Source organism: Hippoglossus stenolepis, chromosome 21, assembly GCF_022539355.2.
Source record: "Hippoglossus stenolepis isolate QCI-W04-F060 chromosome 21, HSTE1.2, whole genome shotgun sequence".
Classification (NCBI taxonomy): Eukaryota; Metazoa; Chordata; class Actinopteri; order Pleuronectiformes; family Pleuronectidae; genus Hippoglossus; species Hippoglossus stenolepis.
The window spans coordinates 9,686,809-9,700,678 of record NC_061503.1 but is presented as its reverse complement, the minus strand read 5'-3'; the positions used below and the strand labels follow the sequence as shown (position 1 = coordinate 9,700,678).

The window sequence follows — 13,870 nt, the reverse complement described above, 5'->3', positions numbered from 1 at the left end:
CTAAACACGTTTTAGGGAAAATTACAACGTTTTAAAAACGTCTAAATGGCTGATGACAGGATTGTTTTTTATGATATTTATACAAAGGGACAGAATTGTATTTAATAAACCAGGTGGCACAGGCAAAGAACGTTAATCGATATAAATAAATATATGTTTTGAATTTTTACTTTGCCTCCAAAGATATTATACAAACATTCAGATCGTCTCTTGAGTGCCTACCTGGCCTGCAGGTTTTCCTGCTCCAGCCCTCTCTCCCTCTCCAGCTTGCTCAGCGCCTCCTTGTGGCGACGGGTCTCTTGCTGTAGCTGCTCGTCCGCAAGGACCTCCTGCTCCTTCAGTTGCTCCTCCAGGGCGTTGGCCCGGTGCACTAGATGAAGGTTCTCCTGGCGCAGTCGTGTGTGCTGCTCCCCCGAGGCCTCCGACTCCTTCTCCAGCTCGGCCACTCGACGCTCGAGGAGGAGCACCTGGGAAAGGTAGACATTTCATGGTTAGCGAAACACAAATGAAAAGATGTTGTTAGGGTTCTCAACTACGATGTGTTGCAGCCAATGTGAAATTATGCTCCTGCCTTTAACAGGTGAAAACTGTGACGTATGAATGTATGTAACCAGTGGGATTCAGAGGCAGGTTCACTTTGTCACCTTGTCTGTGATGTCATTGTCAGCGAGCTCCAGGATGTCCCGCGTTAAGTCGCTCATGGTGTCCAGAGTCATGGAGCTGTTCTGGAGGAGATGTCTGTAAGTGGAGATAGAAAAAAAAACACTTAACTCCCTGGAGCCAGTTCACATTTGATAAACTGTGGTTTTCTCATTCCATTCACATTTTATTCAAAGTATTCATATTATGAGTATGACTGGAATTGGAGCAATTGTTTATTTTACCTTGCTACTTTCTTGCTGGACAGCCTCTTACCAGCACTGGATGGGAAAATAGAACAACAGGAAAGATGGTCAGGAAGAGAAAAAGGATAGAGGAAAGAGATACCATCTCCTGATGGTCCTCTTATCCACCCCCAGCCGTCTCTCTGGTGCTGGGTACTAGATTCATGACAAAACATCCGCTACAAAAATGTTCACATCACAGCAATCTAACACACACACACACACGTCTGATCTAGGATTAGTTTTGACCTGTGACAGATTGAATCATAGAAACTTCGAAAAATGTATCTCAATTTGGTGTTTGATAGATTTCAATATTTTTTTTATGTTAGTTATCTCATATTTTCAAGTTCTGATGTGACCTATGCCCTCTCTCAGATTTACAAAGGTGGTAAACAGATGAAATTGGATTTAACATTTACTAACATTCAGTAATGAAGCTAATGGTCAATAATCCTGGATCAGCAAGTTTGTTCCAATAAAAGCAGTTTAAAATAAGCTTTACTCCACTACAAGCTGGCAACTTAGATAAAGTATGAAGGTAATGAAATGAAGAACCAAAAATACCTACATTACTCACCTGGGATACCCATAATTTATTATTTCTATAACGTCCTTCAAACTAACTAACTGGTACAAATAATCTATTCATCTTAAAATGTAAAATTTCAGAACAATTTATTATGTACGGGTGACAAATAATAATTTATAAAGATGGAAACAATGGGAAGGAACCAGCATCCACCATGTAAAAGGTGCAAAGTAGCCACTGAAATTCCTTAAGTGATGTTTTCCATCAATAAATGCTAAATGCTAACACTGCAAAAACAGGGTGCAGATGATAAACAGACTGCGGACAGTGTGATGTATGAAGGGCCTAAAACAACCCACAAAATACACCACAATGTGATTGTGTGAGAATGTGCAGTCCATAACAAAACACACACCATGTTGTTGCTACTTCAACATGCACGCATTATGAGAACACGTCTATTGAGCACTGCAAACACATTCACACAGGTTGGAATGGTTGCGGGTTGTGAATGATTTGTTACCTAGTCATCTCTAGGAAATTGAGGCGGGTGGAGAGGTCCTCGAGACGACTTATTTGTTTGTGACACTGGCTACAGAAAAAGTCCAGCGCTTCCTCCCTGAGGAAGCTCTGAAAGCAGTCAGGGAGAGGAGCAGGTGCGCTGGAAAGAGGAAACAAGGAGGAAGAGGAGGAGGAAGTGGTGAGTGACGGACAAGAAGGTGAGAGAGGTGTGGGGGGTGCACTGAGGTGGGAAAGGACACCTCTGAGGTCCTGGTCACACGTGGTCTTAACATCGCTCTTAGGTGATTCGATGAGAAGTGGGCAGCTCCAAGTTTCAGTTTAGTCTCACTTCACCGCGCGATGTGCAATTAAACACGTACGTCATTCGAACTAACAAGTTATATTTTTAGCCAGTCTGACTATTCAGATAGATCCATTGTCAATGTGTTTGTGTGAGTGTGAGAAGGAGAGAGAGAGCAGAGCCAGGAGGGGCTGAGTGAATCAATGCACTGGGCGCAGCTTTTACAATTAAATTAGATTTTACTCATTTGAAAACAAACTAGTGCAGTGTCCATTGTACACGTCTGTTTGTAATGTGTGGTTTGCTCGGCCTGTGTTAATTCTAGCTGCAGCTTTCTTTCTGAAACTTTAAAAATCGACCTGCTGTAATTGAGCAGAACCGGCTGCAGGACTCAGTGCACAGAACCCTGAAGCTGCGCCACAGCTGCTGCACAAATAGCTGCTGACCCGTTTATTCAAAGTTCAGTGAAGCTCGACTGAGTATGCAGAACCGGGAGAGTCAGTCGTCGATGCAGTTGTCGTGAACAAGCTGTTGTTGCAACAACGTCACTTATATTGATGAGTCCCAACCTCCGCTACTACAGAGCGCTGTTATTCAAAGTTTATTAATAATGAGCGTATCGTGTGTCCAAATTCGACACTGCACATCCCTGGGCCCTGGGATAAGGATGAATGGATAATTCAAGTTGTGGCGATGAGTGTTGATACTGTGCAGTAGCCACAAATAAATCAGTTTATGTGAAAAGCTGAGAGGTGTAAAACTACTTCTGGTTCATTATGAAACTGTAGCGAGTTGGAGGATGTCAGAGGAGTGGGCGCTTCTTCTCACGTGGCTCAGGATGCATTTGCCCACAGAGAAATGCGTCAAACACCACTTCTGAGTGATAGGATCTCAAATGCATCCTCATTGCGTTCACATCTGTATTTCGAGCTGTCCACTTATGATCGGATCACCTGAGACGGTTGTTAATACCAGAGCCTGAAGGTGCGGGGAGTGTTAGTGAAATCCACAGCAGAGTTTGAAAGAGTAAAGTGTGAAGGCTTCGCTGGGAGGGAGACGTGAAACAGACTGTGCAGTGTGGTTGTGATGCGTTTTCAGGACAGTGTCAGGAAACAAAACATCCTAGAAGGAATGTGTTGATCTCGTCTAAGCTGATAAGATGTTTTTCCCCCTGCTGCCAAACAGTCTCGTCTATTTACCCTTGGCGAGAGCCCAGATAACCAACAGAATGCTCACTATTTCATTTAATATATATGTATCAAAATAAAAAATATAAAACAAAAATGCTTATGTCATTGTTGAGGAGTTTGTACCCTCTCCTCACACCACCTCCACCAGCTGCTTGCTCATTCAGGAAGGGGGTCAGGTCTGAATTATGCAACAAACTGGCACCGTGTTTTGTCTAAGTCAGCAGAAACGCTGCGTTACATGGCAGACATTGAGCGAGTCTCACTCGATGGTCATATGCATTGTTGTACGGAGCCATTTTATACTGACAGCCTGGGGAATGACTGTTAAAGAAAGGCTGCAGCGATGTGTGTTGTGTAGAAGAGAGGCAGCCCTCATGTGTGTGCGCTCACACTGTTATATGTAGATGGATAAATGAGCGGGTGTGTGTAGGCAGCGCTGCTACATGTGCCAACAGCGGCTCGAAACCGTGACGCATTCACACCGAGTGGGTGAAGTTCGTGGGAGGCAAGTTTTTTTGTATGTTGTTTTTTCAATTTAACAAGTGAAAAGATTCCTGCTCAACTTGTGTGAGATGTAATCCGTCACATACAGCTTCAACTTTTTTATAAATATAGCATCAAATGACAATTTAAGAATTCGTACCTCCGCCTATATTCTTGAATTTATTCGCTGAAAGGTGTCCTTTTAATACTTTGTGAAATAACAACTTACATGTGAGGATCATTGAAGTTAATATCCAAACATCATATTACATATAATCAAGCAGTATTTGCTATGTTAGCCTTCCTGTCCTTTTAATAGTGACTCCTACAAAACAGTAGGTATAAACTTAAGGATGTACTTCAATGATCAGCTCATTTATATATTGTCAATGGACAAAAAAAGTACTTGGCTTTAAAGTTCTTCCTGGCAAGGAAAATCACAGAAATATCACCCAAGTGGGAATTATGAATTATCCAGCTTAGAGTCTTAGAAGAAAACAGAGGAGGAGGAGGGAGGAAAAAGGTGACTGGGAAAAAGGGCTTCACCACAAACGTACTGTGCTACAAAGAGGAGTGTGTTCGCTGTATTTTGGTGTTTGACAGACAACCCGTATCTGTACTGCCGCAGCTCAAAGGCTGAGTTAAAATTACCCTCGAGTTTGAACTCAATGCAACAAAACATCTTCTGCCTGTCTCAGAACTCTTTGGTAACAGATTCCACCCTTCAGACATTTACTCTTACACAGTTTTAGAACAGAGTTTATCTCAATATCTACATTTTCAATATATCATTGCAACAGTGAGAGTAAGCCTGCAAAAATGAAGATTGTATTCACTCCATTTATCTCGCCCTTCACCAAGAAAAGGAGGCAGATAGGGGTGTGAAGGCCGTCTCCAGATAGCTCTTTCAAAGTGTGACCTCAGTGTCTTTGTTCAAAGAGGAACATTTTCTCTGTAGAACATACTGGGAGGCATTTGGGGCCTGGACAATGCAGCTGCTAATGTGTCTGTGTCAAATCTCTTATCAGGAAGGGTAGGATGAAAAGAAAGTTGCGATTTCACAGTGTGGTGTACATTTCATTAATGTTCACGTCAAATAAATGACCTTTGGGCTGACTAGAATTGAAGGACAAAGCAATCTGAGTAGAAATGTCATTATTCATCACATCTTGACCCCGTGTAGGGAAGTCGGGCTCGTACCTGGGAGACAGAAGTGAGGAGCCATTGACCTGCTCCAGGGGCTGCGCGAGAGGTGAGTCGCATTCCCCCTCGGTCCCCTCCACGCTGCTCTCCAGTAGCAACTCTGAGGTATTGCTTTCACCAAAGTCCTCAAAGTGCTCCTCCTCTCCACTGATGGCCGTCACTACGGAGTGGTTATGAAGCTCAGAGTTAAGGGAAAACCTGAGGGACACACAAGAATGGATTACTGTTAGTGCATGCCTGTGTTCACTTTTGTATACAACAACAGCGTATTTAACTTTAGGTCCGAGCTAAAAAAAAAAAAGGAGACTGTGACAGGTTTAGAAGAGATAAAAATGGACGACCGACTGGGTATAAACAGACACAGAACCATCCATTTAAAAAACCCACAACGTTACCCAAACCAAACAAGTCTCATCTTCTGACTCCACTTCAAAAAATAGGAACATGTTATAGTTTTTGAGCTTTAGAAACAAGGATTGTAACAAGCTGTAAAAAGGCTGGTTGATGGTTGGGGGTGTTTGAACCAGAATCCTGGAAATGACTGGAGCCAACTGTAAATCCCACAACTATAATTAATCCTCCCCCCAGGAAGACCTACTATCTGGACAAGTTCAATGATCACTTGTCTTCAGAGGTAATCTGTTAATTCACATTAATCCCAAAGGCTGCTTTGGGAAACAAAATGGCTTGTGCCCCGCTGGTAAGGCAAAACCACGACTGACTGTGCTGGGAGACAGGGCCATGACTTCAGCTTGCATAATTGGCTGGTTATCTTACACAACTGAACAGAAAGCTGTTGGGTGAATGTGGAAGTCTTTGGTGTGAAATTGATAGAGCAACAAAAGCTTCAATGCCTTGATCTTCATTTAACAGGAAAACTACACTTTCCTGCTGTCCAACAGGAAATACTAGATGTCTTCAGCACACACACAGGATGAGGATGTTCAAATCAGCAGAAAAGTTTGCTTTCTCAGCACACCATGATGAACCCCCGTGTTTGTTTACAAGAAAAAACGCCATCCATCTGTCTAAAGCTAAACCGTTGCCTTAATTTACACTGTGAAAACACAATATCCCAAACTGTTATACAAAAATAAGCAGACTCAAATCATTGCAGTTTCAGCTGCAGTCATGCCCTGAACAAACACTAGCCTGAACTGGTTGAAGCCATGTTTTGAAGCCACTTACCCTTTACCCTGGCTCTTACAACTTGGCCCCATGTTGAGGTCTCCCACACAAATGGCCGGAGAAGAGCGAGAACGCATCTTTGGACGGCCTCCGCTGCCCTGGCGTGAAAGCCGTGGAGCAACTGGAGTTAAAACCCCAGACAACCAGAGTGGAATCCTGAAGTTTCACAGGTTACACCAATTGAAAAACAAAAACAACACTCTCCTGAGTCTGATCTTTAAAAACAAACAAAAAAAACAGCCAAGTTTGTGGTCCTAATAAGCTGCCAATCCGCGGTGCCACATGACTGGTGGTGCATTAACTGTGTCACCCAAAAGACTCGAGGCAGGTACCACAGAGGGTTGACTGTGAGTGGGTTAATCAGATTTGAGGCTAAGCAACGGCCAACAGACAGTCCTGCTGACCTTCCAAGGACCAAATGTGTGCGGGCACACAGGGGTAGGACAGATGAGGGTGGGGGAGGCTAATCCTGTTAGATTCTTAATCCCTAGTCCAGTACTTATTCTCCTACTCTGACTATGTCTTATGTGGCTCCAGGTTTCATTTAGCTAACCAGGCTGCAAAACAACAACCTTGTGGAGCTTCTTACCTTTTTTTGGACATTTACTTGCACTCAATGTTGAATCACTCTAAATATTAGAGCCCGACTAATATGGATTTTTGGAGGGAGAAGCAGACGATGATATAGGGAGTAAAAAAATTCTGATACCATTATATCTGCAGATATACATACATACAATGACTCCTAAGATGTCAATATCAAAGAAATGTAATTTAGGCTTGATATTTTAACCATAAACTAACCATATAAAAAAGAAACACAAATACAACCAAACATTTAAACATATTTTTGTATGTAAAATGTAAACATGAATACACATCTTTTCTGCACCATTTATTCTGTAAAATAAAACATTTTATAAACATAAACACTGACACCAATGTATTGGTCAAGCTCTAGTAAACGTCAGTGTTTTTGACTTAAAATTTTTAATTATAATTACAAGTTTCTACCTGGGGAAACATGCCCATAATTTTCCTATGAACTTGACTCGATTCACAGATGGACAAGATTTCCACTGGCAGATAAGGTCAGTGACAAAACACTGTGCTTCCATTCTAGTAGGTGAGTCAGCATGAGATGTACAACTGAGTCGAAGGGAGAGAAACAGATCAGCCCTTTTCCAAAGAGCAGAGAAAGGGAAGAACAACAACAAAAAAAGAGCTAACTCAACACTTCCTGGAATTCAGTAATGGAATGGGAAGTTCCAAACACATCCATGTCAGGCAGACTGCTCCGATCCGTCATCAAGCCGGACAGACAGGTCACATAGTCAGCAGATAAGGTCTCACTGTTCTGCATTTCCTCCCTTGTGTTTGCCCTACATGCTATGTCAACAAGAACACTCAAGCAGATACATTGGCGTCATCTGCAGCAGTTGCCCGACTTTAGATAAAATTGCTCAAACTGCAATGGCACACAGTAGGTTGCATACCCCCACCAAGGCCCAACAGACAACTTTAATTCAATCAAGCTGCATCCACCCAACTGCACACACTCCTAGATATCATTCCATTAAATATGGCAGATTCCTTAAATCAAGATCCATAAATTGTTTCCTGGGAAAACTATGAAAATCTTGAAAAACGCCCTCTTGCCCTGATCCTGACCCAAATTTAATGGGTTCTTCTCTGACCATTCTAATCAGTTCTGTGGAAATCCATTCAGTTATTTTAGTAAAATCTTGCTAACAAGCAAACAAACATACAAACCGACCAACCAACAAACAAACAGACAGGGGTGTAAACATATCCTCCTTGGCAGAGGTATTTACAATATGGAAGCCAATTTCTTCAAAATGAGAGAAATTGGGTGAATGATCAGATGATCTGACCTATACTATAAAATGAATAAAACGTTTCGCTCATGTTATCTGTCTAAAGAAAATACAAATGACAGAGGGACAATAAGAGACAGTTTGTTACTGGCCTGTATGACTCAACACTTTGCTCATCATTCCACTTATTGGAAAACAAACAGTTAACAAAGATCGTACTGTGTCTTTCACCATGTATTTAAAATTCCAGTGTCTCTACAGTATATTTTCCAAAACAGACAATACTAAAGCAACATTTTCTCAGCACTGTAGCAGTAATAAAATGATGATTTGGAAAAAATAAATTTTCAAACAGCTCAATTCTTGCCCTTCTGTTTACCCTTGAGACCGTAACTATAATCAAAACCGGCTGCTCACTCAGTCAATGATCACGTCTACGAGGGTAATTCAAACTTCTCAAAATATACATGTACAGTCTATATTCAAGTCAGTATGAATAAAATCTAACACTCCACCAAATCCATTCAAACACTTGGATCCAGTTCATTATTGATTAACTGCCTACAAATGTGCGACACATTCCCACTGGCAACTGTGCGTCAGTGAAAGACACTCATCACACCGGCCCAGTTGGAAGACAGTAGTAACTTCAAGTTGGTAATACTGATATAAAAAAGGATAACTGGGCTTTATTCAGTGCAAACACCAACTTCAATCCAAAACTAAGAAATAAAACATAAGACAAAACTTTCTAAAGAACCTATCATGCTGTTCATTTCCTGCAAAGTGAGAAAGGAACACATTCAAAATATTTCAGCAACTATGATTATTAGCAGCTGAGGCCACAACCTGATGATTCAGGGAGGATGAGCAGATCTCAGCTTTTTTTCAGCCGATACAAAAGATCATCCACTTGGAAATACCGACAGTAGTGAGGAATGGTGGAAGGACTTTGTGTTCAAGGCTCCTCGTGTTTTTGAGCTGTGCACATTTCAAGTTATGTCTGAGTGAGCTTCCCTTGTACAGCTGCACAGAAAACAGCAACAGTGAATGTCATCGCTGACTGTGTGAAATGTTACCTCAAACTGTGACACGGAGCTGTGTACGAGTATATAATAGAATCATTGTAAAACACTGTGTCTGACTGACTTTCTACACACTATCAGAAGAATTCAACACTGCGGGTCAGTAACGTTATAGCTGTCTATTGCTCCTGTTTAATCTGCCTGTCTGCTGACCCAAATAGAACGCGAGTGATCCAGCACAAGATTCGTAAACCATGTGATCTGTGTGAAAGGCCAACGCAGGGCAACTCAAGGGCTAACCATTTGCGGGAGATTTGACGCACATTTATTGTAAATTCTGTGGCCAGCAACGATCTCCAACAGCATTACGACCTTGATCTGGTTCACATGACCAGTGGATTACAATTAATGACGTAGGATGGGGGTCAATCAGGGTCACAGACAGCCTCCTCATCGCCACAGAGTAGACGACGTTCATGTCCAAGGAAATAGGAGCACATTTGCTAAAACCGACACTGTGTATGGCTGAGGGTGTAATTTATACCAACCTATTTCTGCTATCTTCGGGGTCGTGCAGTGTGGCTTCGATGCCGCTGTCCGTCTCCACATCCTCATGCATCTCAGGGGGTACGAGGGCCCCCGTGTCCTCATCAGTGAAGGTCTCGCACTCACTGTACGTGCTCTCCGAGCCCAGATAGGCACTGTCTGTCACCTCATTTTGCTGCAGAAACAGAACGAGATTAAGTGGAGAGAAGACGCTGTAGTTCCTGAATTTTCAGATTAAAAAGAACAACATGGCTTTAGAAACCAATACTGCACAAACACAGAAGTAGTGTTCATTTTAAAAACAAACAAGACCATGAACTTCTTGTGCACTTTCAACCACGTCTACAGAATATGTTTAAATGTCATCAAGTGGATTATTTTGCATTTATGAGACAAAAACAAAGCTGACCTGACAAACCTATAGTTTGGTTAAAGAGAGTGAAAAACAGGAGCCATTTGAAAGATGGTCCGTTTTGAATAAAACCTGAGCAGCCGGTCATGATGCCAATATCACCAACAGCCAAACACATGAAATGACTTCAGAGACAATCTGCTGTAATTCAGATGGCTGTTCCAAGCAAAACCTGCTGCATCAACACCTCTAAGCAACAAGTTCAATTAAAATAAGCACTAAAAACCAAATGTTCACAGTCTGAATCGTGCCAAAAAAACCACATCTGAAGCTATCAGCAACTAGAGACACATAAACAGGTATCAGAGCTATAAAGCAGAAATGAAACAGGTGAGTCATATTGGCAAGCATAACGTACCATTAGAAATGAAGCATCAGGAGTCACAAGGCCCAGAGGGCTATCCACCATGTCCAGAACCATTCTGTGAGTCTGGTCTCACTGACAGGAAAGCTGGCCTGCCATGAGAACCTCCTAATAACTCACTACTACTGCTTCCTCACTTTTACTCTCAGAGAGTGAGAGAGTGTGAGAGAGAGAGAGAGAGAGAGAGCGAGAGAGAGTGTGTGTGTGTATGTTGGAAAAATGGAAAATCCTGCAACACCTCGTTCTGCTCCACTGGGTGGTCAGAGGGGTGGAGACAGAGACAAAGTCCAAAGAGTAACAAGAAGTCAGCTGTAATGCTCAATCAACTACTGCCAGCCTTTAGCCCCCCAGAGTTAAAACAGCACACGATCAGCTGAATAACGGTTTAATCTTTCCTGGCTCCTGGGAGCTTCATTTCCCTGCCCAGTGTGACTGGATAAATCTTTAAGCCATGTTGACATGTCTCAGGCTGCACAACCTACAAGGGCTACACTGTACATCACAACAACCTGCCGCAACTGTTTGACTGTGTGCCAACAGAAAACTAATGTGCTCTTATGTTGTAAAACTGTTGAGGCAGCAGGAGCACATGTTAGAGTTCTGGCACAACAACAACAACAAAACAGGTTTTTATAACTGGAAATGCCACGGTTGCTGCTGTAAGATTTCTATTTACAAATTAAAATGGGAGGTGAAATGTGACCTTCAGAAACTGTAGAAAATATTTAGTGAGGGTGAAATGGGGCACATGGGGCATTGCTTGCTCTTACGCCATGCATCAGCTCCACAGCCTTACCTTGCCTGTTTTGAAAGCAAACATGGCTCGAACAGCAGAACCATTGACAGAGAGGAACCCTTTTCTGCCAGGAACCCGAGGGAAAAACAAGGCAATGGACACAGGTGTGGCAGCTACTTCAAACATGCACAAACTTCCCCCAAAATTCCGCTTTCAAGGTTTCCAGTAAACAGCAGCTACAGAAACAAGAGGATTTTGTGTAGAAAATACGTTAAGGCTAGGTACGTCACACTCTTGAGCCAGAATGTTTCTCTCTCTATTTCTTGTTTTTGTGTTTAATTTTCAGATACATTTGTCTTGTTCATCTGTTTTCATCTTAACTGCATATATGACTAAATATTGAGGTACACTTAATAATTAAATAAGAGACCGTAGCAATACAAAAAGCAAACTGTAAGGAACAAACCCTTAGTTAAGGAACCTAACCAAAATATGCAGTTTATCAAAGGGTAAACAAACATTAACACATGATTTGTAGTTAAGCATTAGTCTAACATATTTTTTTAAATGAATCGCATCATTTACAGGAGAGGAAGATCTAGATTTTGATTAACTAATTTGGTAACATGTGATTTAATAAATAGAGCATTTAACACCTACTGTAACGCCAATCATATGAATCTTCTTTGCACAAAGTACACAGACCTGCATTTGTCAGTTAAACCAAGAGAGGGTGCTAATACAGTACAATACACAGCACTGGGCAGCAGTGCTTAAAGTGCACACAATAGCAGAAACGATTCAGTTTTGCAGAGGCCAGCAACAATGATGGTTAAATATACAAGTTGCGTGCACAAGAGGAGACAGGAATTCCACATATGCTAACCACAACTGTAAAAACAAAAGTCCACATACACACACACGTAAAAATCCTAGCACATTCCAGCTGATCCAATATTTGTCAAAGGATACTCAAAAACCTAGCGTGCCAGATGCTATTTAGTATCAGCCAAACCAGGGTGTTCAGTTGGTGGAACATCCACAGAGTGGTAATGATAGCTCTGCAAGCCACTCGCTGAATTACAGTGGGAAGAGTGAGAGTGCACATGGAGTTCAGCATGTTACCTTCACACTGGGCTGTTGTGTGCACCAGTAGGAACTGAACACAAAACAACTGGACCACATACACAACTAAAGGGGGGGCTTAGCCTCTTGAGTGGCACCTCACCTCATCATATTCCTCTGGACAGCCCACAGCTCCATCGCCTGGACTGTAGTTTACATTGTAGAGCTGTGGCTCTGGACCTGCAGATATGAGAGCAAAAAGACAGGTTTAATGTCAACAAACACAAAGTCAAACGGCAAAGGAGACTCAACAAACACAAGGTGGGTGTGTGCAATGTCTATGCAAACAATATAAATTGAATAGTGCATTTACCTTTTTTTACGGCTACAGTCATGTTGCTCCAGTATACTACATGCATTTTATTTAAATTATACAGTTCTCACATTCTTTTGCAAAGTATGCTAAGTTCATGTGAAGTTCACTTAGATTTCAGAAAAATGGTTTGGTATACTTAAATACAGCTTTTTCCATTTCCCAGTGTATAGTACCAGTGTCCACGAACAAATAAACAGCCATGAGACAGAATGAATGAGTTAAGGTGTTGCAGCGGGTTTATGAATCAACATCAATTGTGCAGGCAAAACTTGTTCTACGTTTTCTACTTACATATGCGCCGTCGTTTATATAATAAAAATCCAATAATCAACTAAATAGTGCATGCTTGAAAATTCACATACATTTTTCTTAATCAAAAACGCATGTGTGCAATTTACTTGAGTTCCTGAGCATTTTTTTCTGCAATACATTACAGGATAACGACACAGAAATCGTGAATATAACTTCATTTAGTTTTCACTACATTTTCTCCTATAATGTTCATTTAAATGTCTGCCAAACTCAAAGAAGGTCTATAATGGGACTTCTCTTCACCATATTAACTGAGGTGCCTGTGAATATAATCTAAGAATGACCTCGGACACTTCCAGCTGTGATCTGATTTAATAAAAATGTTTTAACTTAAAAATGGATTGCCATGTTTATATCTATATTTTTTTTTTAATATAAAAAAAGATGTCCATTGGATTGTTTAAAATTCAAATTTGACCTAGATGGAAAAGAAAAGCCTTTTGTCTCTTTATTTTGGAGACAAATAGTACTCCATTAACACTGCAGAACACACCTCTTTGACTCTAATGTGTTTACCTAAGTATGTAATCAGCACAATCAAGACTCTGTGTCCCAGGTGCCCTTCTGACATATTTACAGTCAGCAAGCTGCGCGTGATGTGACAGCAAACATTATGTAACTTTTACACTCTGCAATTCAAGGCCTATAGAAAGTAACATTTGAGTGATATGGGCAAAATAAAACAATAAACAGGACAAGACACAACCCATATACAATGTATGTGTCAAAACAGGCTTCCTTTGAAGGCAGCTACAGACGAGCAGTGTAACCTGAGACAGACCAACAAGATGGAGTCCCATCAGGCACTTCAGCTCCTGTATCTAGTAAACAGAGCTGTGAATAGCACCCGAGTGAGAGAATGGAACACAAACTGTGTTCTCCAAAGCTGCCAGTAGACCCAAGGGTTTTTGTTC

The 13,870-nt window shown here is 41.5% G+C and overlaps 1 protein-coding gene across 4 annotated transcripts in view; it reads right to left on the bottom strand.

Annotated features, from left to right (window-relative positions):
* The window catches only part of rab11fip3 (RAB11 family interacting protein 3 (class II)), a 30,435-nt gene that overhangs the window by 5,260 nt on the left and 11,305 nt on the right, over positions 1 to 13,870 (bottom strand). For 2 of the 4 annotated variants that reach the window (XM_035145870.2, XM_035145872.2), the window contains exons 3-9: positions 12,432 to 12,508; positions 9,694 to 9,866; positions 5,092 to 5,292; positions 1,940 to 2,077; positions 885 to 920; positions 645 to 738; positions 223 to 467 (exon numbers count right to left, since the gene is read on the bottom strand). In XM_035145870.2, coding sequence (XP_035001761.1) covers positions 223 to 467; positions 645 to 738; positions 885 to 920; positions 1,940 to 2,077; positions 5,092 to 5,292; positions 9,694 to 9,866; positions 12,432 to 12,508 — 964 coding nt within the window. Of the gene's footprint in view, positions 1 to 222; positions 468 to 644; positions 739 to 884; positions 921 to 1,939; positions 2,078 to 5,091; positions 5,293 to 9,693; positions 9,867 to 10,461; positions 11,656 to 12,431; positions 12,509 to 13,870 lie in introns of those variants that run through there. The other 2 variants (XM_035145873.2, XM_035145871.2) reach the window with 2 other exon arrangements.